Source organism: Stenella coeruleoalba (genome assembly GCF_951394435.1).
Source record: "Stenella coeruleoalba genome assembly, chromosome: 7".
NCBI classification, from domain to species: Eukaryota; Metazoa; Chordata; class Mammalia; order Artiodactyla; family Delphinidae; genus Stenella; species Stenella coeruleoalba.
In genome coordinates, this window is record NC_137153.1 from 73,156,473 (window position 1) to 73,184,167 (window position 27,695).

Genomic DNA, 27,695 nt, shown 5'->3' on the forward strand with positions numbered 1-27,695 from the left:
AGCCCTTCTTGTATTTTTAAACAGCTTTATGGAGATGTAATTGGCATATCACAACATTCACACATTTAAACTGTACAGTTCAATGGCATGTTCACAGATACGCACAAACATCACCACCATCAATTGTAGAACATTTTCACATCACCCCAAAAAGAAACCCTGTACCCGTTAGAAGTCACTCCTCAATTCCTCTCAATATTCCCACCCTAGGAAACCACTAATGCACTGTCTGTCTCTATAAATTTGTGTATTCTGGGTATTTCAAACAAACAGAATCATATAATATGTGATCCTTTGTAACTGGCTTCTTTCACTTAGCATTTTTTTTTAGCACAATATTTTTAAGGTTCATCATGTTGTAGCATGTATCAGTACTTTTCCCCCTTTTTATTGTTGAATACTATTCCATTGATGGATATACCACAGTTTATCTATTTATCAGTTGATAGACATTCCCACTTTCTGTCTACTATGAATAATGGTGCTGTGAACATTAGTTTTTTTTGTGGACATGTTTTCATTTCTCTTGGCTATATGCCTTGGGGTGGAATTGCTGAGTCATATAGTAACTCCATGTTTAACATTTTGAAGAACAGTTTCCCAAAGCAACTGTGTCATTTTACATTCCCATCAGCAGTGTGTGCGGGTTCCAATTTCTCTGAATCTTTGCCAATACTTATTATTGTGTTTTTAATTATAGCCATCTTTGTGGGTGTGAAGTGGTATCTCATTGTGTTTTTGATTTGATGTTGAGAATTTTCATGTGTTTACTGGTCATTTGCATGTCTTCTTTGGAGAAATGTCTATTCATATCCTTTGCCTCACCATACCTCACCATAGTAACATTATCACAACTAACAAAATTACCCAATTTCCCTTTTCAAGTCCCTTATCAGATATATGATGTGCAGATATTTTCTCTCATTCTGTGGGTTCTCCTTCTTCTATGGCGTCGTTTGAAGCACAAAAGTTCTTAATTTTCATGAAGTTCTTTTGTTGCTGTACTGTCATATCTAAGAAGGCTGGTCTAATCTAAGGTCATGGAGATTTACTCCTATATTTTCTTCTAGGAGTTTGATTGTTTTAGCTTATACTTAGGTCTATTTTGAGTTAATTTTTGCATACGGTGTGTCAGTGGTCCGAGTTCATTCTTTTGCAGGTGGATATCCAGTTGTCCCAGCACCACTTGTTGAAGAGCCTGTTTTTTCTTCATTGAATTATCTTGGAACCCTTGTTGAAAATCAGCTGACTCTAAGTGTGAGTTTTACTTATCTAGCTTCTTAATCATACTTTTTGCTAGTTGTTTCACTTTCTCCTTTGGACATTTCTAAGACTATTAACTTCCTATTCCAGTTTGGACTTAATTGTTTTCTAGGTCTCCTGTACAGATGTCATCTAAATATTTCTTTTCTTGGTATTCTTGGATTAGAGCCATTGTTTCTTAGCTCTCAAGCCTCATGCATTCTTTTTTCTTGAATTCCTTTTTCATTTTGCCAGAGAATATTCTCAAATAAAAGTTTTCATGAAGAATGTAAGGGAAGCGAGCTCTCTAAGGGTTTGAATGTCTTGATGTGTCTTTGTTTTGCCCTCCCACTTGAATGATAGTTTGGCTACGTATAGAATTTGGGGTTCAAAATGATTTTCCTTCCAAAATTGGAAGGCAGTGCTTGATGACTTCTGTCACTGATGCTGACCTGATTCTCGTTCCTTAGTGGGCAGCCCCTTTCTTTCTATCTGGAAGCTTTTAGGATCTTTATCTTCGTACTGATAAAGTTTAATTTTCAAAAAGATAAAATCATGACTCTTAGGCAAATATAAAACGAACGTGTCAGTAATGAGGGAAAACTGGTTCAAAGCACATTTGAGGAGCTAAGTATTGATAGGTGATGTTAGGAGAAGATTGCTGGGATAGATACAAAACTGGTTGATGTCCAGCAGAGCCATAAACAGTAACTTTTGAGGTTTTCTGTTCCATTGGACAGAATTTATTTCCATCTTTACTGAAAAAAAAATGTGCAACTTAAACTCTGCCTCTACAGAGTTATAAAATAGCTGATCAAATAACTAAATAAGTAAATGGAATACCCAGTAATCTCTTTTGCCCATTTGCAAGTTTCAGATAATTTTTCTGACAGTCTTCTGAAATTACATGAAGGTATATTTAGGTGTGGGTCTTTTTTCCTTCATACTTTTTGACTATTTTTACTGTTGAATATTTGAGTTTTTTAAAATTTGAAGACATGTGTCTTTCTTCAACACCAAGCAATTTTCTTTGCTGTTTCTTCAATTATTTCCTTCCCTCCATTTGCTCTGCTCTATTTTTCTAGAACATCTAATAGTCAGATGTTGGACCTCTTGAATTGATCATCTTTGTTTCTTAACTTTTCAAAGTCTTATACTTTTTATTTCTTTGTCTTTTTCTTTTCTATTCTCTGAGTAATCAGTGTTTTCTCCATGGGGGTCAGTAGTTCTGGTTGACATCTTGGTCCTTCTTTTTTGGTGCTGTTAGATTTTTGAATGTCTGTTGTTCCTTGATTATTCATAAATTCTAGTTGTGACTGAAGAACTAGGTTGGTAATATTTTTAATGTTTGTAATAATTTGCAATAATAAGAAGAATAGTAATAATAGTAAACACATAAGTAAGATGCGTATATTAACCCACTAATCCTATAAGATGCTATTAGTATCCTCATTCTGAGGAAACCAAGGCACAGAGAGGTTAAGTAATCTGCCCAAGGTCACACAGCTATAAATGACAGAGCTGGGTTGCAATTTCAGGTGGTTTCTATGTAGAGTCCATATTCTTAGTCACTACCCTTGTTTTTGTGGGTCTGTTTCCACAGCAAGCTTGTCTGTTAAGGGGTGGGAGGGTTGCTGGGAGCTCTGTGCAGCTGAGCAGGCCTTTGTGATGGATAGCCTTTATTTTAAGGTGTGCTTGAGAGAAGTAGATGACTCTGTTATACCAAAAAGAAGACTTGACTTGGAGGGACTATTCCACCAGGACCCCTGTATCCCCAGGCACATTACTCAGCTCTTTTATAAAAAAGTTCATTAGTAATAGCTGGTGGGCACATGCTTCTGCTTCTTGTTACTTTTGCACCTGCAAAAGCCTCTTTAATATTTTTTTAATGTTTTCTTATGAAAATTCTCAAACTTACAGAAAAGTTGAGTAAATAATGAATTCTCCTATACCTTCCACTTGGATTCAATAGCTTTTAATGTTTTGCCTTACTTGCTATGTTTATATATAAATATTTTACATTGAAGTGTTTCAAAGTTTCAGCCTTCATGGTACTTCACCCCTGTATGCTCTAGGAGGCATCTCCTAAAAATAAGACATTCTTCTACCTCACCGTAATAACATTATCACAAGTAAGAAAATTATTTGTAATTTCCTAATGTCATCTAATATTCAGCCCATATTTAAACTTTCCCAATTATTCCAAAATGTTATATAATTTTTTATTCATCAAAAAGCTTTTCAACTGAAGTATGATTTGTGCATATTTGTGTATGTATATGTGTACAGCTTGACGGATCATTCAAAAGTGAATACTCCTATGTGACCCTGTTCTGTTCTTCAAAATCCAGGACCCAGTCAAGGTTCAGTGATTTTATTTGACTATGCTGTCTCTTTAGTCTTCTGTATTCTAGAATACTCTTCCTGCCCCCTTTTTTTTTCTTTTTCCAGGAATTGACTTTGAATTGTGAAGAGATGAGTCCAGTTGGTTTCTTTATCTTCTCCCCCCTCATCTCCTTCCCACCTCCTCCTTTTCTTCCTTTGATATGGGAAATTTCAAATATACTCTTAATATGAGAGAAACACAGCAACCCCCCACCTTGTACTCATTGCCCAGCCACACATGTTCAAGATTGTCTCCTCTACACCCCTAACCATCCATTTCTCTTCTCCCTTACCACTGTGTTGTTTTCACATAAATCCCAGCCTTCACATTTCCTCCTTCAATATTTCAGTACATATATATAAAAGACATGGCTGGGAGCCCAGCAAGGGCTGTTAACTAGAGCATGGACATGTGACCTCCTCCTGTAACAGCCACCCAGCATGGAGACTGGGTTCTGAGAGGGACTGTCTGTAATGAGTGTTCCAAGAGGCCCAGGTGGCCCAGGCATCATCTTACCATCTAGCCTGGATGTACCAGAATGTCATTCCTGCTGCATTCTCTTGGTCAAACAAGTTCCCAAGACCACCTTAGAATCAAGGGGAGGGGAATTGGAAATTGGACTCTACCTCTTTTCCTCTTTTTTTTTTTCTTTTGTGAGTAAAATGTACATATTTTAATTTTTTTTTTTTTTTTTTTTTGCGGTACGCGGGCCTCTCACTGTTGTGGCCTCTCCCGCTGCGGAGCACAGGCTCCGGACGCACAGGCTCAGCGGCCATGGCTCATGGGCCCAGCCGCTCCGTGGCATGTGGGATCTTCCCGGACCGGGGCACGAACCCGTGTCCTCTGCATCGGCAGGCGGACTCTCAACCACTGCGCCACCAGGGAAGCCCCATATTTTTAATTTTACAATTTTAACATTTAAAAGTATACAGTTCAATGACATTAAGTACATTCACAGCACTGTGCCACCATCACTCCTATCCATTTCCAGAACTTTTTCATCCTCCCCAACAGAAACTCTGCACCCATTCAACCATAACTCCCCATTCTCCCCTGGAAAGTACCATTCACTTTCTGTCTCTATGAATTTGATGACTCTACATAGAATTGCAGTCATACAATACGTGTCCTTTTGTATCTGGCTTATTTCACTTAGCATACTGTTTTCAAGGTTCATTCGTGCTGTAGCATGTGTCAGTACTTCCTTTTTAAGGCTGGATAATATTCCATTGTATGTATTAGTCTTCACCTCTTGACGTGAGGAACAGCCTGTAAAGTACAGAGGGAAGGACTTGACGGCAGCTGTCTTTGAGGACTGTTGGCTCTGGAAAGTTTCTCAAGAGCCTCGATCTTCATTGTGGGAAGTCGTTAAGATCTGACCCTCTAATTTGCTGAACCTTGAGAAGCTAAGAGCACTGGAGAAGGGGCTAGAAGCAGGGAAAGAACGAAGAGTAGAGATGCACAGATGAAAGAGAAGAATAACTTAGAAAGAAAGTGAACTCTTAAGAATCATAGATCTGCAATTTTCCTTAAAACTTTCTGCTGCCTTTCTTATCTTCAAATCCAAATATACTTCTGCCACCTTATTCCCCAGGGGCAGAGCAGACCACGTTCCTGACTCTCTCACCTTGTTCGAAGAGTACATCCCCTATGTCGTGTCATCCTCTGATTATTTCTCTTGAGGCTCTCATTAGGATATTTTCCTCCTGGTCCTCTGCCACATTCCTGATGAGAATATATTAATTTAGAGTGGCAGAGCTGCCTAAGTTGTACCAGGGAATTATGGAGCCAGACAGATTACGAGGTCGCCCCCTTCTCTGCTACTCCTGATTGCTTGGGTCATGAGAAGAGTCACTTTCCTGAGAAATGAGGGGTGCAATGTGCTGAAAGGCAGCCCTGGGGGATGGGGGATCTGCAAGAGAACAGGGCAGGGGAGGACCCCAGGTAAAGCAGAAGTTCCTCTCACAAGCTGAAGCCTTGAAAATACCCTGAGATTTGTATATTTTCCTCAGGAATTTGCACCTCTCAGTTATAAGTGCTTTTAGCTCACCTCGAAGCTCTGTCCCAAACTAGTGAAAATTTGTGTCTCACTCTGGTGGGGAGAGGAAGAAGCCCTTCACTACTGTTGAAAAAGGAATTCAAAATAAATGTTATTACACTTGAAATATTTTATAAAAAGAAAATCTGGGCTAGCCATAACATGAGTAAATCTGACACTTAAACATCTCTGAGAGGAAAGAGAGACAGCTGGTTCTGTTCACAGCCACGGGCCTGTGTTTGGCTTGTTGGCAGGGAGAACCAGTCTGGACATTGGTAATATATCTGCCAAGCTTCTGGAAGAAGTTTAAAAGATGTCAAGGGAGTGAAGCCCAGGAGCAGGTTCTCTTGGGATCTGAGGATTAAAGGCGCCCTGGCAAACCGAGTCAGCGCATGTGTGAGCTCCTGAAACAGCTTTAGAGCAGCAGGAGGCTGGGCTTTGTGAGTCGCTGTGATTTACTATGTTTTGTTGGTTGCCGTGGTGCTGAGCGGTCTATCGGAAGATTCATTTTGCTAAACTAGTTCAGAAAGGTTTTAGTTTGGTGTCTCGTCTTGGATTCGTTTTCCTGGTGTCATTGGTGTTGTATTCAGATAACTTTGCTCATGATTCGACACCTTTGTATTAACGTGCTTCTCCAAACTGAATTAAAATTGTAAATGTTAAAAGAGTCAAATAAGTGGTTATGTTCATTGTCATGGGTCCTATGACATTCATCTTACTAACCGGTGACTGATCAGTGGTTTGGAGCTTGGACTTCTTGTCTCTGAGAACATAAATGTTAGAATGTTGGTCACATTCCCAGCCAGATCACAGAATGTTCTTGTTTCAATGGGAAAATGGAACCTGAATTCTAAGGACTGGGTGCTTTGTTCTTCCACCCAGTCACCCACCACCCCAACTCCTTCCTACAAAGGTTTGGGACAGAAGTCCCATCTTCCAGCCCCAGGAAGGGGTGAGTTCCCACCAGGAGCAGTAGCCATTTTCATGCAAGCAGTGATAGTTAATCTGGTGTTTGCCTTTCAGGGCCTGTCTGTATATGTTGCAGAATATTAGTAAGGATGCATGATACCACCATATAGTGTTTATAATAAGAATCAATTTTCTTTCATTTGTTGATTGATTGATTGATTCATTCATTCATTCAGTAATATTTAAGACCACCTTGTTTTTGTGCCCCACTGGAGAAAAGTATATTCTGTTTTTCATTTATTTTTGAGCAGTATCAAAAGAGTGCCTGTGGGGGAAAAAAAGGCATAGTGACTAAATAGGTAGCAGTGATATTTTCTTGGGAAATTAAAAGAAGAAAGAAAGTGTGAAAGAAAAGGATTCTGAGGCAGTAGTAGTATTTTTTGAATTAAAAGTTTTTGAGAAGTTTCTAAAGGAAAGAATTTGGCGAGCTTTTGATATTTAAATAGAAAAAAATACACACACACAAGTTCACTAATCCCATTCGTGAGGAATAAATTCTGTTGTTTTGCCTTTCCTCATTGCTATTGTAGGATTCAGTTTTCTCAGGACCACTGAGTCAATTTATGCTTGCCCATTGACTCTGCCCTTGTGACCTAATTACCTCCCCAAGGCCCCAGCTCCTCATACCATCGCTTTGGGATTAGGATTTCAATTTACAAATTTTGGGGGACACAAACATTCAAACCATAGCAGTGGGTTTTATTTCATTTATGAGTGGACTGCAATTTGTTCATCTGTTCTCCTATTCTTAGACGTTTGGATTGTTTCTAGCGTTTGGCTATTATGAACCAGTTGCTCTGAACATTCTTGTACGTGTCTTTTTCTAGGCATATACACTAATGTATATACCTAAAAATGAATTGCTGAGTCATAGGGTGGTAGATATTTAACTTTATTAGAAACTGCCAGTAGTTTCCCATAGTGGTTGTGCCATTTTCTAATTGTTTCTGAGACTCACAATCAGTCCTTTTCTAGCCTCACTTTCATATCCAGAGGTATCTGCTGCCACCCATTTCTGAACATTTGGAGATTCTGAGGAATAAATTCTGCTGTTTTGGCTTTCCTCATTGCTATTGTAGGAGATTGAGTTTTCTCAGGACCACTGAGTCAATTTATGCTTGCCCGCTGGTTTTCTAACTTCTAAAATTTTACAGCCGTTTTTCTGTTCTCTCTGTCCTTATGGATTTCTGCATTTAAAATATTTCCTTTATTGCCATTTTAATGGGTTTTCAGGAATTAGTAGAACTAAATGCTTAAGTTCACTAAACTCATTTCATTTTTAAGCTACTCTACCTTCACGCAATTACTGGAACTGTTTATTTATTTAAACATACATAGTTGACTTTTCAGATGCATCTTGAGCTTGGAGCAGTAGGGAAGTAAAAAGCAAAGTAGAAGTCCTTAAGCAGCAGGGAAAGGTCAGTCTATTTAGAGAATGAAATCTTGTATCAAAAAAGACACTCATCAATACCAAGCTGTGATAGGCATAATTATTTAATGATGTTATGTGATGGAGATTATGAGGAACTTTCTTAGCAGGTAGGAATGGGCAAACTGAAGGTGATGCTTCTTCTTGGATAGCTTCAGGTTCCCCAGACATTCTTTTATTGGGTCACTTAACTGAGACCTGGAATGAACTCGGGGCACAGTTGCAAGAGATCAGTGTCAAGGTGAATTCCAAATACTCAATTGAAAAACATACCTTTTGTGTCAAGCTACCTGGTATATAAGTATCAGAAGATACTCATGATTCAAGTTAGTAACAATAAAACCCAAAACATAAAAGGCTTAACTCATGTTGCCTGTCCTTGTGAGAGGACCAGCTCTTTGGATCCTGGATTTTGCATTTTACCCTAAAAAGCCACAGGATGCAGTGAGGCAAGCTCTCTGCTTTCTGAGTCCCACTGTCTTTCATGTCTAAAGTACAAGTTCTAGGAAGACATTTCTCCATCATCTCTGGGCTTTTCTTTTTCTTGATGGTAAAACCCAGTGATGAATTGGCTTCAGTAGAATTCAGGGACTGTAACCCACGGGGTTCACGTCATTGAACAAGTAATGTTGAATTTGAAGTGAGAACAATAGGAGCTAGGCTTAAACAGCAGAAAAAAATTATGTTAAATGTAAGGAAAAATTTTATAGAGAAGTTGTTGTTAGTCAAGATCTTGGTAAAACACAGATGACAATAAAACTATAACTTGACAAGCAGTTAATTACGGGCCTGTTCACAAAGGTCTGTGCAGGGTGTAGGGGACAGTGAAGCTGTTACCATCCCTAGTCCTGACGGGAGAACGGTGGTCAGAATCTGGAAGTCGGGATCATGTACAGAGGGACCCCTTGAGACCTTGAGAGGACCTGTGGCTTTTCTTTTTTTTTTTTTGCGGTACGCGGGCCTCTCACTGTTGGGGCCTCTCCCGTTCCAAAGCACAGGCTCCGGTACGCGCAGGCTCAGCGACCATAGCTCACGGGCCCAACCGCTCCCTGGCATGTGGGATCTTCCCGGACCGGGGCACGAACCCGCGTCCCCCGCATCGGCAGGCGGACTCTCAACCACTGAGCCACCAGGGAAGCCCGACCTGTGGCTTTTCATGAGGAACACAGCCATCCTGAGGCTGCAGAGAGGGAACCAGGAGAAGAACACCCCAGCCTCACTCTCCTCCCTCCCTTGGATCTTCTGCCAGGCCTCCCCATTGGCTGAACCAAACCAGACACCAGAGGGCAAAGGAGCCCCAGTGATACGGTCTGCGGGTCAGTCTCCATGGGAGGAGGGGATGGAGTGAAGAGTAGAGAGAGGATCTAGAGGGGCCAACAGGAGACACCCTGTACACGTGACAATGGTCAGCGTGGTGGAGTGAGTTCCTAAAGCAGGTCGCAGAAAGAATTATGGAGAAGTTTTGGAAACAATATACCTACAGATCATTCTTACAGTTTGTATATATCCTTTCCAGCTGCCACAAATTCAGGTGCATCACAAGTGTAAGATACAAGGTGCTGGTATTAGATGGAATGAAATTCATTTTATAATAAAAAGGTGCTCCCCTAAAGAGGAAATACCTATTATTAGTAATAGTAAAACTGGTTGCCTAGCATTTTGCGAGATACAGAAGATTTTCATATACATCATTTTGTGTGAGTCTCTCATTAATCTTGGGAGGTACCTAGGATGATAGACCTTTTTTTTTTAAACCTATTTTGTTGAAGTATAATTGATTTACAATGTTGTGTTAATTTCTGCTGTACAGCAAAATGATTCAGTTATACATATATACACATTCTTTTTCATATTCTTTTCCATTATGGTTTATGATACGATATTGAATATAGTTCCCTGTGCTATACAGTAGGGCCTTGTTGTTTATCCATTCTATGTATAATATTGAGTTTATGTCTGCTAATCCCAAATTCCCAATCCATCTCTCCCTCCCCCTCGCTCCCCCGGGAAACCACAATTCTGTTCTCTATGTCTGTGAGTCTGTTTCTGTTTCGTAGGTAAGTTCATTTGTGTCATATTTTATTTCACTTTATTTTATTTTTTTTAATAAATTTATTTATTTATCTTTGACTGCGTTGGGTCTTCGTTGCTGCTGCAGGCTTTCTCTAGTTGCAGGGAGTGGGGACTACTCTTCATTGCGGTGCGCGGGCTTCTCATTGCGGTGGCTTCTCTTGTTGCGGAGCACGGGCTATAGGCGTGCAGGCTTCAGTAATTGTGGCACGTGGGCTCAGTACTCATGGCTCATGGGCTCTAGAGCGCAGGCTCAGTAGTTGTGGTGCGTGGGTTTAGTTGCTCCGTGGCATGTGGGATCTTCCTGGACCAGGGCTCAAACCTGTGCCCCCTGCATTGGCAGGCAGATTCTTAACCACTGAGCCACCACGGAAGCCCTGTGTCATATTTTAGATTCTACAGATAAGTGATATCATATGGTATTTGTCTTTCTCTTTCTGACTTACGGTAATCTCTAGGTCCATCCATGTTGCTGCAAATGGCACTATTTCATTCTTCTTTATGGCTGAGTAATATTCCATTGTATATATGCACCACATCTTCTTTATCTACTCATCTGTCCATGGACATTTAGATTGCTTCCATGTCTTGGCTATTGTAAATAGTGATGCTATGAACATAGGGATGCGTGTATCTTTTCGATTTATAGTTTTGTCCAAAATATGCCCAGGAGTGGCATTGCTGGATCATATGGCAACTCTGTTTTTAGTTTTTTGAAGAACCTCCATGCTGTTTTCCATAGTGGCTGCACCAATTTACATTCCCACTGACAATGTAGGAGGATTCCCTTTTCTCCACACCCTCTCTAGCATTTATTGTTTGTAGACTTTTTGATGATGGCCATTCTGACTGGTGTGAGGTGGTACCTCATTGTAGTTTTGATTTGCATTTCTCTAATAATTAGCAATGTTGAGCATCTTTTCATGCATATGTTGGCCATCTGTATGTGTTCTTTGAAGAAATGTCAATTTAGGTCTTCTGCCCATTTTTCAACTGGGTTATTTTGTTGTTGTTGTTGAGTTGTATGAGCTATTTGTTTATTTTGGAAATTAAGCCCTTGTCAGTTGCATCATTTGCAAATATTTTCTCCCAGTAGGACAATAGACCTTTTTAACAGATGAGAAAAGTGAGTCTCATGGAGATTGTCTAAGATATCACAGCAAGCAAGGGGAAGGCCTGATCCCAAATTCTGGTGTCTTTCACAAAGAGAAACTCAAATCACCCGCAATGAATTTTTTAAAGGCAAGAATGATGACAATAGAAGAAAATATAAGAAATTCTTCCCTTTTCCAGGTATAGCTCTGTGGGCTTTGTGACTATGATGTTCTTCACTAGTAGCTGATTTTTCACTGTCTTCTGTTTAAGGGGATGCCATCTGGTGATGGTTCGGATGGATATTTGAGTCCTGGATGTTATACCATTATAACTAGGTGAAAGCCAGAGGGGTCCATTCTGAAGGTCCCTGTATATCCTGAATCCCTTATAACTCCAATATTTTGTACGGTTGAGCCTGATCCAACCTCTGAAAGAGATATGCTTGGTATCCTAATATCTGCCATGTCTGATATATACCACAGTGGTCTACACTAGAGTGCGGTAAGTCCCCTAGAGTACGGTAAGTCCCCTACCTACGAACCTTCAAGTTGAGAACTTTCAAAGATGCGAACATGCATTCAGGCATGAGTGAAATGGCAGCTTGTCCTCCGTCTCCTATGGCTGACGATCCTTCAGCTCTACCGTCTCCCACCTCCTCTCCCTCCTCCAGTCAGTAACTCTTCTTGCCTCTTCACTTGATGCCAGCCCCTGTATGCCGCTGTTGTACTGTACTTTTCAAGGTACTGTACTGTAAGATTAAAAATGTTTTCTTTATTTTTTGTGTTGGTTGGTTTTTTATGTATTGTTTGTGTGAAAAGTATTATAAACCTATTACAGTACAGTACTATATAGCCGATTGTGTTAGTTGGGTACCTAGGCTAACTCTGCTGGACTTACGAACAAATTGGACTTATCAACACGCTCTCTGAACGGAACTCATTTGTATGTAGGGGACTTACTGTAATTAGATGACCATTTGGCCAATGTTTGGCCAGAGTTTTAATAATAGTAATAAAAAAGCCAAATTTAGGGATAAATTTGGGGAACAGTGCACGGCTATTTTGTACACAGCCGTGTGCCTTGGCCCATGTCCTCATTCTGGGGTTTGCAGGGCGGCATTCTGGTGATGTGGCTTTAACTTCTCATTAGCAGCCCCTCCAGTGTAGGAGAGAAGACAAGCCCACCAGGCAGTGAATCCCTGGGGCCTTCTCTCGTCTTGTTTTTGTTGTTCTGACATTTTAGAAGTAGATCGTATTCACTATATGATCTCACACTCCTGTCTTGGCAGCTGTACTCAGGATTTTCTTCCTTATTTAAAAAATATATATTAAATATAATTTATGTAAATCCCAGATCATAAGTGTTCAGTTAGCTAAGTTTTAGCAGTTGGATACACCCATGTAGCCAATATCCAAAACAAGATATAGAACATTTTTATCACTCCAGAAAATTCCCTTATCTCTTGCCAGTCAGCCCCTCACTCCACTCCTCCTCCCCAAAACAGGCAACTACGCTTTTTTTTAAAAAAAAGCATATATATATATATATATATATATATATATATATATTTATTTATTTATTTATTTATTTATTTATTTATTTATTTATTTTATTTTTGGCTGTGTTGGGTCTTCCCTGCTGTGCGTGGGCTTTTCTCTAGTTGCAGCGAGCGGGGGCTACTCTTCATTGCAGCACGCGGGCTTCTCATTGTGGTGGCTTCTCTTGTTGCGGAGCACAGGCTCTAAGCGCGTGGGCTTCAGTAGTCGTGGCAAGTGGGCTCTAGAGCACAGGTTCAGTAGTTGAGGCGCACAGCTTAGTTGCTCCGCGGCATGTGGGATCTTCCCGGACCAGGGCTCGAACCTGTGTCCCCTGCATTGGCAGGTGGACTCTTAACCACTGCACCACCAGGGAAATCCTGTATTGATTTCTTAATGGTGTCTTTTGATGAGCTGGATTTAAGATTTTAATGGAGAGATTTGGGGTCTAGTGTCGGGTAATGAACTCTCACCCGCTCCATATCTGATGCTGCTAAGTTTCAGTTATGAAGATTAGTGGTGGGCTGGTAGGAATAAGGATTATAACCATGTTTTCTTTTTAAGGCATCTGATATTTCATTAAAAAAAAATTTCTAAAGGCAAGTTCAAGACTTCCCCATAGTAACAATTATTGTGTTGCTGGGTGTGAAGATTCCAGATGTATTAGGTCTCTTTGCATAGCAACTGCCAGGGCATGAAAGAAGCCCATGTTAGAAGACCATGTCCTGTCTTTTGCCAATTATGCATTCTCATTTTCCCAAAAGCTTTGGCAGTGCAAGAGGGGGCTCTTGCAAGGGGGCACAGTGCAAGTCAAGTACTACAGACCTGGAAGAATCTAGCCTGGGAAACAGTAACACAGTAGCCGCTTCCAGCTTTTTCCTCAAGATTTGATGACAGGGCACACAGTCCTTTTACAAATTAACAAAAAAAGAGAGAAGCAGAAGCCAGATTCCTCAGTGAAAAACGAGTCGCCTTGTTCATTGGTCAGGAAAGAGTCTTCAGTCAAGTCCAGCAAGGGTCTGGATTCCTGGAGTCACTCGGTATTTATAATTCATAAGCTCCTCTTGGAGAGGAAGGAAGAATTCCTTTTAAGAAAAGTGGCATCATGTGATACTAAATATTGACTCATAACCTGGGTCTGGGGAGATACTTTCAAGCTTCTTGGAATACCAGCAATAAAGGATGAGCTTTCTGTAGTAGAGTTCACGTGTGAACTCATTTGCCAGCCAGTTCTGACATATCAGCTACCTGAAATGTTGCTTGGTTCTAACACTGATAATCATTAGCTCCAATCTTTTATATTTACATTAAGGTTTGATTTTGACAATAATCAGAGTTCTCAGGTTGAAAAGCCTTTGTAGTCTCTAATTTGCGCCAAGTAAATACTGGCTTCTTGGTTGATTTCTGTCAATTCTTAATCATTTAGGGTAGTATTTGTAATATTTAACTTTGGATACAAGTATATGGAAGATCACTGCACACCTTTTCTTTAGTACCAACACTGTTTGGAACTGAAAAAAGACTCATCTTTATTTTCACACATACTGTGATTTCTGGCTGGTAATGGCTCTGAGCTCCTTGATTTTCCTGGGTTCCACTTATATTCTAGAATTCTCCATTTGTCTAGTTACCATGATCCTGTAAAAGTCAGAAAAAAATAACAATGGCTCAAGGAGGAAATAGCCATGGCTTAAGGTAGTGTACAGCTAACAGAACGCCCTCATTTGCAAAGAGCAAGAAAAATAGGGACTGGAAACTGAGAAGACTTGAGGGTCAGGGACATTCCTCAGCACAATTTAAAACATTCTAAAGAATGGAAAAAAAAAGTTTGTACATTAAAAACATTGTTCTGACTTTTTTTTAATGTTTCCTCTAGGGAAAGAATGTGAGTTTTTTTTTACTCAGACAAAACTATCTCTGAATTTAGCCACGGTCTTTTTTCTAACTGCCTCTTTTCTTGCTGTTTCAGGTGAACCTTTTTGTGCTGCTCTCTGTGGTGTGTGTCCTTCTGAATTTAGCCGGATTTATCCTAGGCTGCCAAGGGGCCCAGTTCGTGTCCAGCGTGCCCAGGTGTGATCTGGTAAGCAGTTCTGAATCATCACTGTGCGCCTGGGCCGACCCTGGCCTGCCTGGCTTTCCCGGGTGCCAGTGTGTGGCTGGCAACACCCAGGACCAGGCAGCATCTTAAAATGAAACCTGAAGTTGGTCAAAGGAAGCAGGAAAACAAAACAAAGAGCTTCCTGCTAAGTATTTTACTCAGGTTGTCAATTTTTTTTTCCAAAGCAGGGACCAGCCAGGAGAACCACATGCATCATTAGTTAGTGAATAGATGGATCAGTTGTCCACAGTCAATATCTATCCGCTCTCATCTAAAGAGGAAAAATGAATATTATCAGAATTTAGGTCAGCAGTCCTTTATCTGAAACCTTTGGAGGCCAGGTGTGTTCAGCATTCAGAGTTTTTCCAATTTTTAGAAGGTAGATGTGACGCATCTACTGTTTATTCTGTAGCGTCCCAGTGGAGTCTGGACAACAGAATGTAATCCAGAATTTTTGGTTTCCAGAGCTTCTTGGATTTCAGAATTGTGGATAAGAGGTTATGGACCTGTACTATGTCAATTTCTATTTTTCCTGTTTTTTAATTGTTATAGTAAAATGCCCGTAGCAAAAAATTTAGCATCTTAACCATTCAGTAGTGTTAAGTACATTCGCATTGTTATGCAACCGATCTCTAGAACTCTTCCATCCCCTCCTCCCGCTGGCCTCCCGCAACCATTCTTTCTGGTACTCGGGCCTCTCACTGTTGTGGCCTCTCCCGCTGCGGAGCACAGGCTCCGGACGCGCAGGCCCAGCGGCCATGGCTCACGGGCCCAGTCGCTCCGCGGCATGTGGGATCCTCCGGGACCGGGGCACGAACCCGTGTCCCCCGCATCGGCAGGCGGACTCTCAACCACTGCGCCACCAGGGAAGCCCAACAACCACTCTTTCTGACGCTGTGGATTTGACTGCTCTTGTTACCAGATATAAGTGGAATCATACAGTATTTGTCTTTTAGTAATTGCTTATTTCACTTAGCATAACATGCTCAATATGTACGCATGTTGTAGTAGGTATCAGAATTTCCTTCCTTTTTAAAGCTGGATACTATTCCACTGTATATAGAGGACACATTTTGTTTACCCTTCATCCATTGGAGGGCACTTGGGTTCTTTCCACCTTTTGGCTATTGTGAACAATGCTGCCACGGAAATGGGTCAGTTCTCTGGAATATGTGCCTGGAAGGTGGAATTGTTGGCCATCTCTGGACTTTTTAAGAGGACTTTTCTGTAACAAATATCTCCCTGTGGCACAAAGCAAAAGAAGTGGACTCTTTACAGGTTGTAGTAAACCTCATCTATCTGGAACTTGGTTCCATGGCAATCTCGCCCTTTCAAAACCAGCAGGATGCAAGTGAAGAAGGCTGCCACATTTCTCAAAACACTGTGACCAGGTCCTTGCAGTGAAACTCATGGCCTTCCCAGATAGGAAAGCTCCTCCTGGACTCACTAAAAACCTATTGCTCTTCCTTAACAACCCTTCACAAATTTGTTTGATTTTTGCCATTCCCTCACTTAATAAGTGTAAGTTTTGGAAGCACAGGCTCACAATGTTTTCTGGTTTTTAAGGCCCTGTATCATTTGCCCTCATCCTGCTCTCCTGCTGCAGCAACTCACACTCCCTGTAATGGAGCCCGAACCCGCATGTCATTACCCAAGCTCCTGCCCTACTTTCTTGTTTCTGACGATGCTGTCTCTCCCCCGACCATTCCCTGTCCCTTACATCCCTGTTCATCCAAATGGTGTCAGCCTTTTAAAGCCTCATTCAACAGTGATCTTCTTAAGGAAATAGTCCCTGATCCCCAGGGAAGGTAATCTTCCAGAATTCCTATCTGTACATCTCTGAAGCATTTCTCTTTCCTTTTTTGGACTAAAGGTATTCATATACCTTTCTTCTCTCTTCTCCTGGTCTGGAATCTTCCTAAGAACAGTGTCTGGCTCTGTATTTTCTTGGGAGTTTTCAACAGCACCTCCCACAGACTTCTTTACATACATAGAGTTCCCAGAAAATAAATTTTAAACAAGGCTTGTTCTTCCTGTTACTAATTACACAGAAAATTGGAAGCGGCAAAGAGAACAGACAGGCTAGAAGTGAAAAGTCATAATATTTTAAAAGACAGTTCGATAAAAGAGTAGTATCTATTATATGCAAGACCCCATGCTAGAAACTGCAGAGAGTAGAAAGAAAAGTCAGACATCGTTTCTGACCTAGACGTTTATCACGTAGCAAGAGGAGTGGGATAACCATGGCAGGTGCTTGATCAGTGTTTGTGGAGGGAATGAATAAATGCCCAACTGCAAAGCAAAGGAGTCTGTGGTCAGCCATCAGAGTGAGACACAGTGCTCTGGGGGTGCAAAAGAAGAAGGACTTCTACTCTTGGGAAGACGGGAAAAGGATACCTGGAACGTAGGTATTTGAGATGGGCCTTGAACAATAAATAAATAAAGGGAGTGGGTCGAAGCCAGGAGAGGAGAGGATTCCAAGGGCAGTGGTTAGTTAGTAGTTAGTTAGCCTGAGTGGTTAGATCACTGTTGGCTCTGGAACAAACAGAAGCCAAATTACAAGGCATAAGGGTCTATATGGTTGACTTTTCTGAGAAATTCTGTGCTTCTCTACCCTGACTCCCTGTTAGAATCACCTAGGGGAACTTTTTAAAGAATACCCAGACTTGGGCCCCATACTCAGAGATTCTCAACTGCCCTGGAGTGGGGGTCTTAGCATCAGTATTTTTTTAAGTTTTAAAGTGTATTTTTAATTAAAAATTTTTCCCACCACAAAACCAACTCTGGGATTGTTTCTAATTATATAATTGGACAAGCCATAAAAGTGTAGGATGGAACTTAAAAATCATTTGAAATCTCACTGTTTGGGGACATCATAGTTAACCATTTGACAGGTTTTTTGCACTGTCTTTATGGATAAAAACACACCTAATTTTTCATCAACAGGACCATATTGTAATTGTTTTTCATTAGGGAACGTATTTGGCAAGTGGAGTCTTTCTGAGGAAGGGATTCTCTCCTTCCCTCTTTGCCTCACCATCTACACCAGTCACCCTGAATCCGCGGTAACAAGCTGGGGGATTTCCTTTCATGTTTCATGCTCATGTAACCTTATGTAGATGTGTATGGGGTGGGGTTGTTCACTACTTATTCTTCAGAAATGGGAGCTTTTGTATCCACTTCCCTGCATATTGTTTTTCTCACTTAAAGATATATTAGGTACAGCTCTAACACCCTTTTTTCCTTTGAACAAGTCAGTTCTCTATTTTCTTGTTGTCCGTTGTGGTTTGGGTTTTGACAGATAGAAGCAGTGCTGCTATGAATACTATTCTGCAGATCTCCATCGGGGCTGTGACCTAAGCGGAGCAGGCTCCCAGGACAAGGATTGTTCTTCTGTTTATCTCATTTTTTTTTATAGCACATTCAACCATTTGCTGATTCTATCCATTTTTTTAAAAAACTGAGATAAAATCTATAGCGAAATGACCAGATCTCAAGTGTGCAGTTCATTAAGTTTTGACCAAAGTCTACATTCATCATGACAAATACACTCATGTGTACACCCCAGACAAAATCTAGAGCATTTTTATCCCTTTAGAAAGTTATTTGCTGTCTTCTTTCAGGCAGTCTCAACTCTCTCATAGGCAACCACTGTTCCAGTTTCTTTCACCATAGATTAGTTTCGTCTGTTCTTGAACTTCATGCAGGTGGAGTCATGTACCTTTTTGTGTCTGACTTATTTAGCTCAGCATGATGTTTTTGAGATTCATCCATGTTTTTGGGTCATATCAGTTGTTTGCTCTTCCCTTCTCACTCTCTTTTCTTAATCAGGGCAATATTTCATTGTATAAAAATAGCACAGTTTGTTTTATCAGTTCTCCTGTTGATGGGCATTTGGGTTGTTTCCAGTTTAGGGGTGTTATGAACAAAGCTGTTGTGAACATTTTTGTATAATGTTTTTTGGGGGCCTGTTTGCATTTCTCTTGAGTAAATACATAAGTATGGAATTGCTGGGTCATGTGGTAAACGTACGTCTAACTTTAAAAGAAACTGCTCAACGGTTTTCCGAAGTGGTTGGGAATAAGTATATTTAATTTAAAATGTATGGACAGTTCCTTTATTAAAGAGCTTTAACTTACATTTCTACCGGTAACCCTCTACCTACAACAAGTGTTACCCTCTAATTTTTTGCCAGTCTGATGGGGCTAAGTCAAGATCTCACCGTTACTGTAATTTGCAGTTCCCTAGTTGCTAAAGATGGCATCGTCATTTTGGGGAAATCTTCCCAGAAGATTCTAACGTGCAGCTAGGATAGAGAGCCATGATAGTGATTGATGACGGGAGGAAGGAGAGGATCTGACAGCTTCAGGTAATAGTGTCAAGTATGAAAGAGGGATTTTTTTCATTTAAGAATGGGGAGATTCGACAGGGTTGTTTGCAGATGGTTAAAGACATTGAAGAGAAGTTAGAATAAGTTTTCAGAAATATTGGGCAGATGGGATTAAGAAGGCAGGTGAAGGGTCAGAAACAGGAAGAATGAGGAACACAAAAGGCACGGTTGCCTAGAATCATTTTGCATGAAGCCTCAGGGCTTTCCTATATCAGCTGGGCACAGTGATAGATATTCATTATTGTTTGCATAGTGATTAACTTTCAGATAAGATCCTTTGTTTAAAAGGATTAATTATCACTTACCTGGAAAATCTTGCCATCCAAAGTTTCCAGAGAGCTGAGGTTTCTGTATGTGCAGCCCACACAGGATTGGTTTCTGTCTTAAAATAATGCCTTGGATTAAGAATGGACTCATGTGGGAAGGGAGTACTTTGTAAGATGACACCTAGTCTTACCTAGGGGAGGTGAAGTCCTCAGGTAAGATCTTGAGGCTTATACAATGTAAGAAATGGAAATTGCACTGTGTCGCGTTGAAAAACGTGAGCTTGGTTCCTGCTTGGTGAGAGAGGGCCTTGTGTACTTGAACAGAATGGAGACATGAGAAGAATGAATCATCTCTATTAGGTGCTTCTTTGTTATACTAAATAATGCTGTTAGTATTAAAACAGGAAGTTCTCAGCAGGAGACTTTCAAGGAGGAAGCCCATTGGGAGTAATATTTACCTTATGAATTTAGCCTGGTGTAAGGATATGATTAACTATGGAAGAGCAACGAAGAGAAAGTCAGCGATCCCTGAGGGGAAAGAATAGTTCCCACCTGCCTAGGGAAGTCCTGTCTGAATGTCCACAGAAGTTTTCCTTTAGAAGCCAAGAATCTAGATATTAGCAGCAGGATGTACCTTCAAAAATGTGAGACAATGAAAGAAAAATTCAAACAGAAACAGCCTTGTGCCTTTGTGTGTGGAGTCGTGGATCTAGGTGTGGGGACGTCGCTGAGATAACAATCTCTTGTGGACAAACCAGGAAAAGACAGAAACCAAAGTAGTTGTGAATTGATAGATTATGGAGGCCATCGAGGTAACTCTAGTTGTAATTCTTTTTATCAGAGGCAAAATTTATAAAAAATCTGGGCATCCGTGTTTATTTTAGTAATGCGTCCCTTTCAATATGATTTAAGGACAAGGAATAAAAAATGTTCTAGGATTCGTGGAATTCTGTAAGAGGCAAAACTAATCTATATGGAAAAAATATCCAAACAGTGGTTGTCTCTTTGGAGGGTGTGGGCAGGGGTCCATTGGAAGGGACGTGAAGGAATTCTCTCTGGTGATGGTATGTTCTGTATGTTGATAAGGGTTTGGGTTACAGAGGGATATGCATGGCTCTAAATTCCTTGAATGGTATGCTTATGATTTGTGTATGTAAATTGCAGTTCAAAAGAAAAAGAAAACCAAACCAAAAATTGTGTAATCCAGTGGTACAAATTTTTCCCTTTGGCTTCCTAGTCAACTTATATTAGAAGGAACTAAGTTTCCTCCTTATATGGAAACTACCATGAAATTTTCCACTATGACTAGAGGATAAGAATCTTAATTCAATGAGAAAAAAGGCTTTTTTTTTCTGTTAAGCAACAAAAGCATTGTAAATGTTCAGTCATTCTTAAAGATTCCTGACGAATTTTGCAGCTAGTGAAGTCAAAGCCGCCTATTTAATTGAACAAGTATGAAAGAGGTGTGGCCTTTCTGTTTAGCCAAAATAGAATAGCCAACTTTAACAGCTCAAGCTGCAGAGCAAGTAAGAATGAACCTCTGCTCCCAAATTATGGGTCTTATTAGCCCAGATCAGCCAGTTCATATGTTCCCAATCTGACTCAATGGAAACTTGGAAAAGTGACCCAAAGTTTGCAAAGCATCTCACTAAAAATATATGAGATTACTCGTCAGTAATGGTATCACTTCAAATAAAGAAAACTTCTACTAGAATCTATGAACACACTGAAGATGTGAACTAAGAGATCTCTTTAAGCCTACATGGTTTAGGGCTACTGTTCACCAAATAGACCTTGTGCTTCTTCCAGGCACGTGGTAGAGTGAACTTCCTTGCCCTCTTGGATTAAGTGGAGCCATATGATTTACTTTGGAACTGAAACTGGGCTCATGTGAGGAGTGTCATTTCCAAGAGGAAGATTTAAGCTAGGGTGACCAGATTTAGCAAGTGAAAACACAGGACGCCAAATTAAATTTGAATTTCAAATAAAAAGTAATCGTTTTTTACTATAAACATATCTCATGCAATATTTGGGACATACTGACCCTAAGGAATGACCTGTTTATCTGAATTCAAATTTAACTGAGTGTCCTACCTTTTACCTTGTAAACCTGCTTTAAGTGCCGATGTGCAATTCATCATGTGCTCTCCATGTCTCTAGCATAGTGACCCTCAATCCTCAGATAGTAGATGCTCCATCAACTTCGGTCCCTAAGGGAATGTGATGAGCAGAGCCCTCTGCTGACCTGCAGTGGACATGTAGCATAGTCAAGAAATAACCTTGGTTGATTAAGCCACTGAAATTTAGGGGCTGGTTGTTACCCAGCATACCCTAGTCTGTCCTGACTGATGTACACGTTGCCTGACACTGAACCCTGCCATATCTCATTGTGTAGGATTGGTGTTCCATGGTGTGGCCTGTGTATTCTTACTTAATAATTAAATTGTTGTTCTGCCTTTTCCCCTTAAGGTGGACTTAGGTGAAGGCAAGATTTGCTTCTGTTGTGAAGAATTTCAACCAGCCAAATGCACAGACAAAGAAAATGCCTTGAAACTCTTCCCAGTTCAGCCTTGTAGTGCTGTTCACCTTCTACTCAAGGTATCTGGAATAGATTCCATCCCCCACCAGTAACTACACCACAGAGACCCCAAGGAAGGCAAAGCTCCCTGAAATATTCCTCCTTTTTTACCTCCTTCAAATAATCCTATTGAAGCAGAATTATCAGTGACCTAGAGACAGAATTGAGAACCCACAGATTATTGTGTTTCTCTTAAGTTATGAATGGATAGCTTCTTTGTGCTCAAGAATTATAAGCTAGTAAAAAATGTAAAGGAGCCTAAATGCATACACATGTATATGTGTACGTATGTGAATTTACATATACACGCACACATATGCACACATACACACCCATGTTGTAGCTACACATATAAGATGTAGTTTTAGCAGAACCTCTAAAGTCCATGCCCATTTGTTATTGTTCTAATGCTCCTTTGTTGGCTTAAATGAATCCTGTAGGCTGTTGAGTGCTGCCGTTCTAAAACACGTAGACTAAGGAGATGTATTGGCCAGAAAGTACAAGAGAAAGTCAAGACACTACCTCTTGTTTAATAGGCCGCAACTATACTAAGCGAAAGAGATGAAAAGTAAATGATACCAGCTGAAGAGAAATACAAAATTAACCTTTATTAGGGAATTGGATAAAAATCACGTCCTGACTTAAGGTCTGTTAGCCCAGTGAGTGACAAGCTCAGTTGGTGAACCCTGAGATACTAGCTTTTGGATGGTCTGTCACTGATGGCTTTCTTTAGATCTTTGTTTTGGGTTTATTTTCTTGTGGGGAAGAGGAGTCTCTAAGCAAAGAGAGAGAAGCGGTCAGCTGTCTGAGTTTTGGAGGATGTGAAAATGGCCTTCTTTCTTTGGCTTCTGGATTTTCGGTAGCTGAGTCACTCCCAAACTTTCTGAGCCAGGACTTTGCTTGGGGAAAGCCCCGCTAAGCAGCCAGGACTGTGGCAACAGAAACTTTTGGAATTGGCTTTGCTGCTATTTTGAGACATGTGTTTAGAGGAGACAAGCCCTGTTGACACTCGGGCCAGCCTGCCCCCTGTGTTGTCTTCATTGGGTGCCCGGGGCAGCTCTGCCAGTGGCTCCTGAAATAGAATCAGTGGCCACGAATTAAGCAGCGTGCTGTCCTGGTGGGAGTCTGTGGGAGGGGGGAGGTTGGGATTTGCTATCACTGGGTACGCTGACTTCAGAAGAGAAATTCAGTACTTTGCTGGAAGGGATATTTCCAGACAGGATTCTGATGCAAAAAGAAATATGGTAATACCAGGTCTGCCCGGGACAGGAATCTTCTAAGATAAGTTTTTAAAATTAAGAAGTACACACTATTGCATGACAGTGTTAATAATAACCAGTGTGTGTTTGGCACCCGGCATGAGCCAAACACCATCTAAGTCCTTTACATGCATTTTCTCATGGGAATTGTCTTCCTTGGGGCAGTATTATTATTATTTTTTAAAGTTTTTATGTTGCGTTCTGGTCCTCAGTTTTGAGGTACTCAGGTGCGTCCTTGTTTCCTGGTTCCAGAAAGTCCTTTTCGCCCTGTGTGCCTTGAATGCCCTGACCACCACCGTCTGCTTGGTGGCAGCCGCCCTTCGCTACCTTCAGATCTTTGCAGCCCGAAGATCCTGCGTCGTAAGTCCATGCAAGGCGGCAGGGTGTCTGTGACTCCACTGATCCCACCCTCGGACCTTGTTGTGTCATCCGTTGCTTTTCTCCCCGAGCTGTTGACTAACCGAGGTGCTGTTTAATTAGGATGAATCACAGATTTCTGCGGAAGAAGTGGAGGAACACAGACGCATCCCAGACCCTGACGACTTTGTGCCGCCAGTGCCTCCCCCTTCCTATTTCGCCACGTTTTACTCGTGCACACCCCGGACCAACCGCAGGTATCCTCCCTACATACCCCCGCCCAGGTCTCTGGGCTGCTCTCAGTTTTGAGGCCGAAGGGTCTCCAGAACTCACAGCATGGGCTCTGACTTCTCTCCAAAATCTAGACATTGTATTATTTTCCAGGATCGTCCGGTTTTTCTCTCTCTTTTTTGGTCTGACAAATTGCATGAAACCAAAGGAAAGTCAAACCTTGACCTAAGGATATAGTTTTTCAATTTCAATTAGCTTCTTAGGAAAACTGACACCCAGTGAGATAACTGCTGTAATTTGACATGATTGAAAACTGCTGTTGCCCTGGAAACGCTCTCAGTCGGGCCAAATCGATATTCATTGTGAACCATCAGCAGGTCCTCAAATCATGAACTTCTTCCCAGCCATTAAAAAAAGGTTAATTATTAATTACATCTCCTTGGTCTAGAAAAAAAATAGATATCGTGTTTATTCTCCTTTTCAAATTCTAGCTCGAAATTTGATCGTCTGTTTCTTAAATCTCAGAAATCATTATTTGTAGGATGAAGTGCTGCATGCATTCATTTGGTTGTTAGCCACTTCTAGAATTGTACCATTCTAAAGAATGACTTCATTTATTCATTCAACAAACATTTACTCCATCCTCTGCTGCTTACTAGTTACTGTGCTGGGTTATTGGAATTCAAAATGAGTTATACCAACTTCCTCCCCCTATCAAGGAGCTCACAGTCTAGGTCATTAAAAATGAGTGTTGAAAGGATCACAGTAGTACTCAAAAGGGAGATTTTGAGTGCAAGAGGAGGACTTCCTAACCTAGACTGGTGAGTGGGCTGCAGAGAGCTTGAAGGAAGAGTCAGCTGGTCAGGGTTGGCTTCCAGGATGAAGTGATGATCTTACTCCGAATTTAAAGGCTAAAGCAACCCTACATTTAAACTTAAACCCTACATTTAAACTTCTAAACAACAAATCTCTGAATTCTACAAGAAAGACTAGCGTCTTTCCCTTGCTGTTGAGAGGGCTTGGAATTTCTACTTTTTAACCCTGAGGTACACGTGGAGAGTTGTCAGACAAATCTGATGTCAGGCTTGGGGTTTTTGGAAATCCATTTTCTAGTGCTCGGGGCAGCCACATGTCATTTTGAAAGAGCTCACCAGTCACCACCCAGACACTGTTAATGTTCTTTTCAATGGGTTATCTTCCTGACTTGTCCCGCAGACTCGTATCTAAACCCCACTCTAGCCCCTCCCCTGCCCACCCACCTCGGCGGAAATAAGAGATGACCGCAAAGCTGGAAAGGACATCAGCTGGCTGGACAGATGGCCTGGGGGACAGCTCAGCCTCCCTCTTGTACAGGGACTGGTGGGCTGGAATTTCGAAGCTTCAGGGGCCAGGATGGCTTCGCTGGTCGTTTAGGAAATGAGCCAAGAATTACAGAGGCCAGAGGGACATAGCAACAAAACACATATTCTTTGTGTACCATAGGACACGTTTGCTAAAAACGTAGCCCGATCTCAGGCTGTCTGCAGAGTGCACATTGAAGGACAGTAAAAGTGCCTGTTACTTCATGGTTGGGGAGAGAAATGCCCTCTTCAAGAAGAGTTCCTTGGCTCTCTGAGGTGCGGGTGAGCACTTGGTTGACCTAAGAGGAGGCAGCAGACATTTAATTTCATGCTGTGGCAGAAAGGGAAAGTAAGTCATGTGGGTTTAGAAGTAGTGCTGACCTGTGGGATCCCCCGGCCTTCTTGCCTCTTTCCTTTCTCTTCTCTGCACCTCCATAGTCATGCTTATCACTGTGGGTCTTTGAGGATCTGGGTGCATCCCTGGATTTGCCCCTCTGAGCTCTGAGCCAGCCCCTGGCCAAGTCTGAGCTGGAAGAAGACAGACAAGCTTGTCATCAAGGGCTCTACCAACCAGAACTTCCCAGAGGAACATGGGGGAGGGGGTTATGCAGAGCACCCTTGAGAGAACAAGAATGCTTGGCCTAAAGTATATATCTGGAGCACTAGCTCATATCTCCAATGGGCAAATAGCCTCATTTTCTAAAATTCTACAATATCTGAATGCAGCCACTTTTTTTTTTTAACATTTTATGTATATTTTAAAAATTGTAGTTGATTTACAATATTGTATTAGTTTCAGGTGTACAACATAATGATCCAATATTTTTATTGTCATATTCCATTTAAAGTTATTACAAAACAATGGCTGTATTTCCCTGTGCTGTACAATATTTTGTGTTGCTTATCTATTTTATACATAGTGGTTTGTGTCTCTTAATCCCATGCCCCTGTCTCCCCCACTGCCCCTTGCCCACTTCTCCTTTTTTAAATGGCTAAATTTATTCACCTTTAGATACATATTCTATCAGAGATATTTTTAAATTTGACTGACTTTGCTAGATTCTCAGTATAAATCAACATCATAGACACTAGCTGTTTAACCCCAATTGATAATTTTCTTTCTTATAAGCAGGCAGGCAAGAATATTAACAGATGTTTATCATTAATATTTCCACAATCAGTTATGTTAAGAGTTTTCACGTAATACAGGCTCCCGTTTTCCTGTAAGGTATTAGGACCTCTCAGAAGAGCTTTATTTATTTAATTTCTATAAATACAACCATTTCATGCATTGGTATCTCCTTGAAAAAGGGCTTCTCAAGTTACTCTCATAAGTAGAAGCCTGATTGCAGTCAAGGCTTCTATCCAAAGATGGTTATCTACTTTGTGAATCAATTTGTAAGTACTGGAGGGGGCTGTGTAACCCATCTCCTCTACTCCAGGGAGTCCCCCAGTCTCAGAAGTTGGCTTGAGCCAGGAGTCAAAAAGGAAAGTCTCCAACCTAATTCGTGAATGTGGACCTGGTTATACTGTGGGATGTTACCTGCTAGAGAAAACTGAAGATGAGCGCATGGGAGCCAGGTTGACCTGGGCATTTCTTAAAGGTGAAAGCAACAAGGCCCACCCATTTCCTTTCCAAATGAACTTCAAAACCCAAACTCAAGTGGAGCTGGGCTGTGCCTAGGCTTGACTCTGTGCTCAGCTTTGGGCTGGGCGACCCTGCCTCACTCCCCACTCCCACACCCCTACCAACATGTGCCCCGTGGAAGGGCCAAGCTCTCTCAGCACACAGAGGAGGATCGTTCTTTGGTCAAGGTCATATTAGTTGCTCCATCAGCCTCGGATGAGTTCTCAGGGCCTATTTGTAGCATCAAAACAGAACGTATTTTGCATGATCTGTTTGGGTTTCCTGTTCATCTTGAGGTCTCATGAGCATGAACCAGCGAAGGTTTCCTGGAGACTTTGGGATGAATTTGAATAAGCCCAGGCTCTGGAGTCTCTTAAAAGGGTCACCTTGGGTGGATCTCTTACCATTTCTGAGCCTCAGTTTCCTCATTCACCTGCCTTGTCATGTGACTCCTGAGAGGATTGTTATGAGATAATGGGCTAAAAAAATCTTTCTACAGGCAAAAGCTTTAGACCGTGCTCTACCATTGTTAGTTGCATGGTTTCAGATGTTCTTGGCATGTTTCTCACTCTTAAGAAACATTTAGCCCTTAATCTTACCCCTACCTTATCAGGCAACAGTTTTCTAAAGACACTCATTTTCAGTAAAAGTTTGATCACCTTTCCCAGATATAACAGGGTTTTGATTTCAACCACCATAATCCATTTTGCATAGCAGTGGTCTCAGTCCTGGCTGTGCCTTGGAACCACCTGGGAGCACTGACAGCATACAGATACCTGGGCCCC

At 41.2% G+C, this 27,695-nt stretch overlaps 1 protein-coding gene across 4 annotated transcripts in view; it reads left to right on the forward strand.

Moving 5' to 3' along the window:
• Window positions 1-27,695, forward strand: part of ENTREP1 (endosomal transmembrane epsin interactor 1) — a 61,659-nt gene that overhangs the window by 23,103 nt on the left and 10,861 nt on the right. For 3 of the 4 annotated variants that reach the window (XM_079927160.1, XM_079927158.1, XM_079927161.1), the window contains exons 3-6: window positions 14,734-14,844; window positions 21,988-22,116; window positions 23,608-23,715; window positions 23,836-23,969. In XM_079927160.1, the coding sequence (XP_079783286.1) occupies window positions 14,734-14,844; window positions 21,988-22,116; window positions 23,608-23,715; window positions 23,836-23,969 (482 nt within the window). The remainder of the gene's footprint in view (window positions 1-14,733; window positions 14,845-21,987; window positions 22,117-23,607; window positions 23,716-23,835; window positions 23,970-27,695) is intronic. The other variant, XM_079927159.1, reaches the window with a different exon arrangement.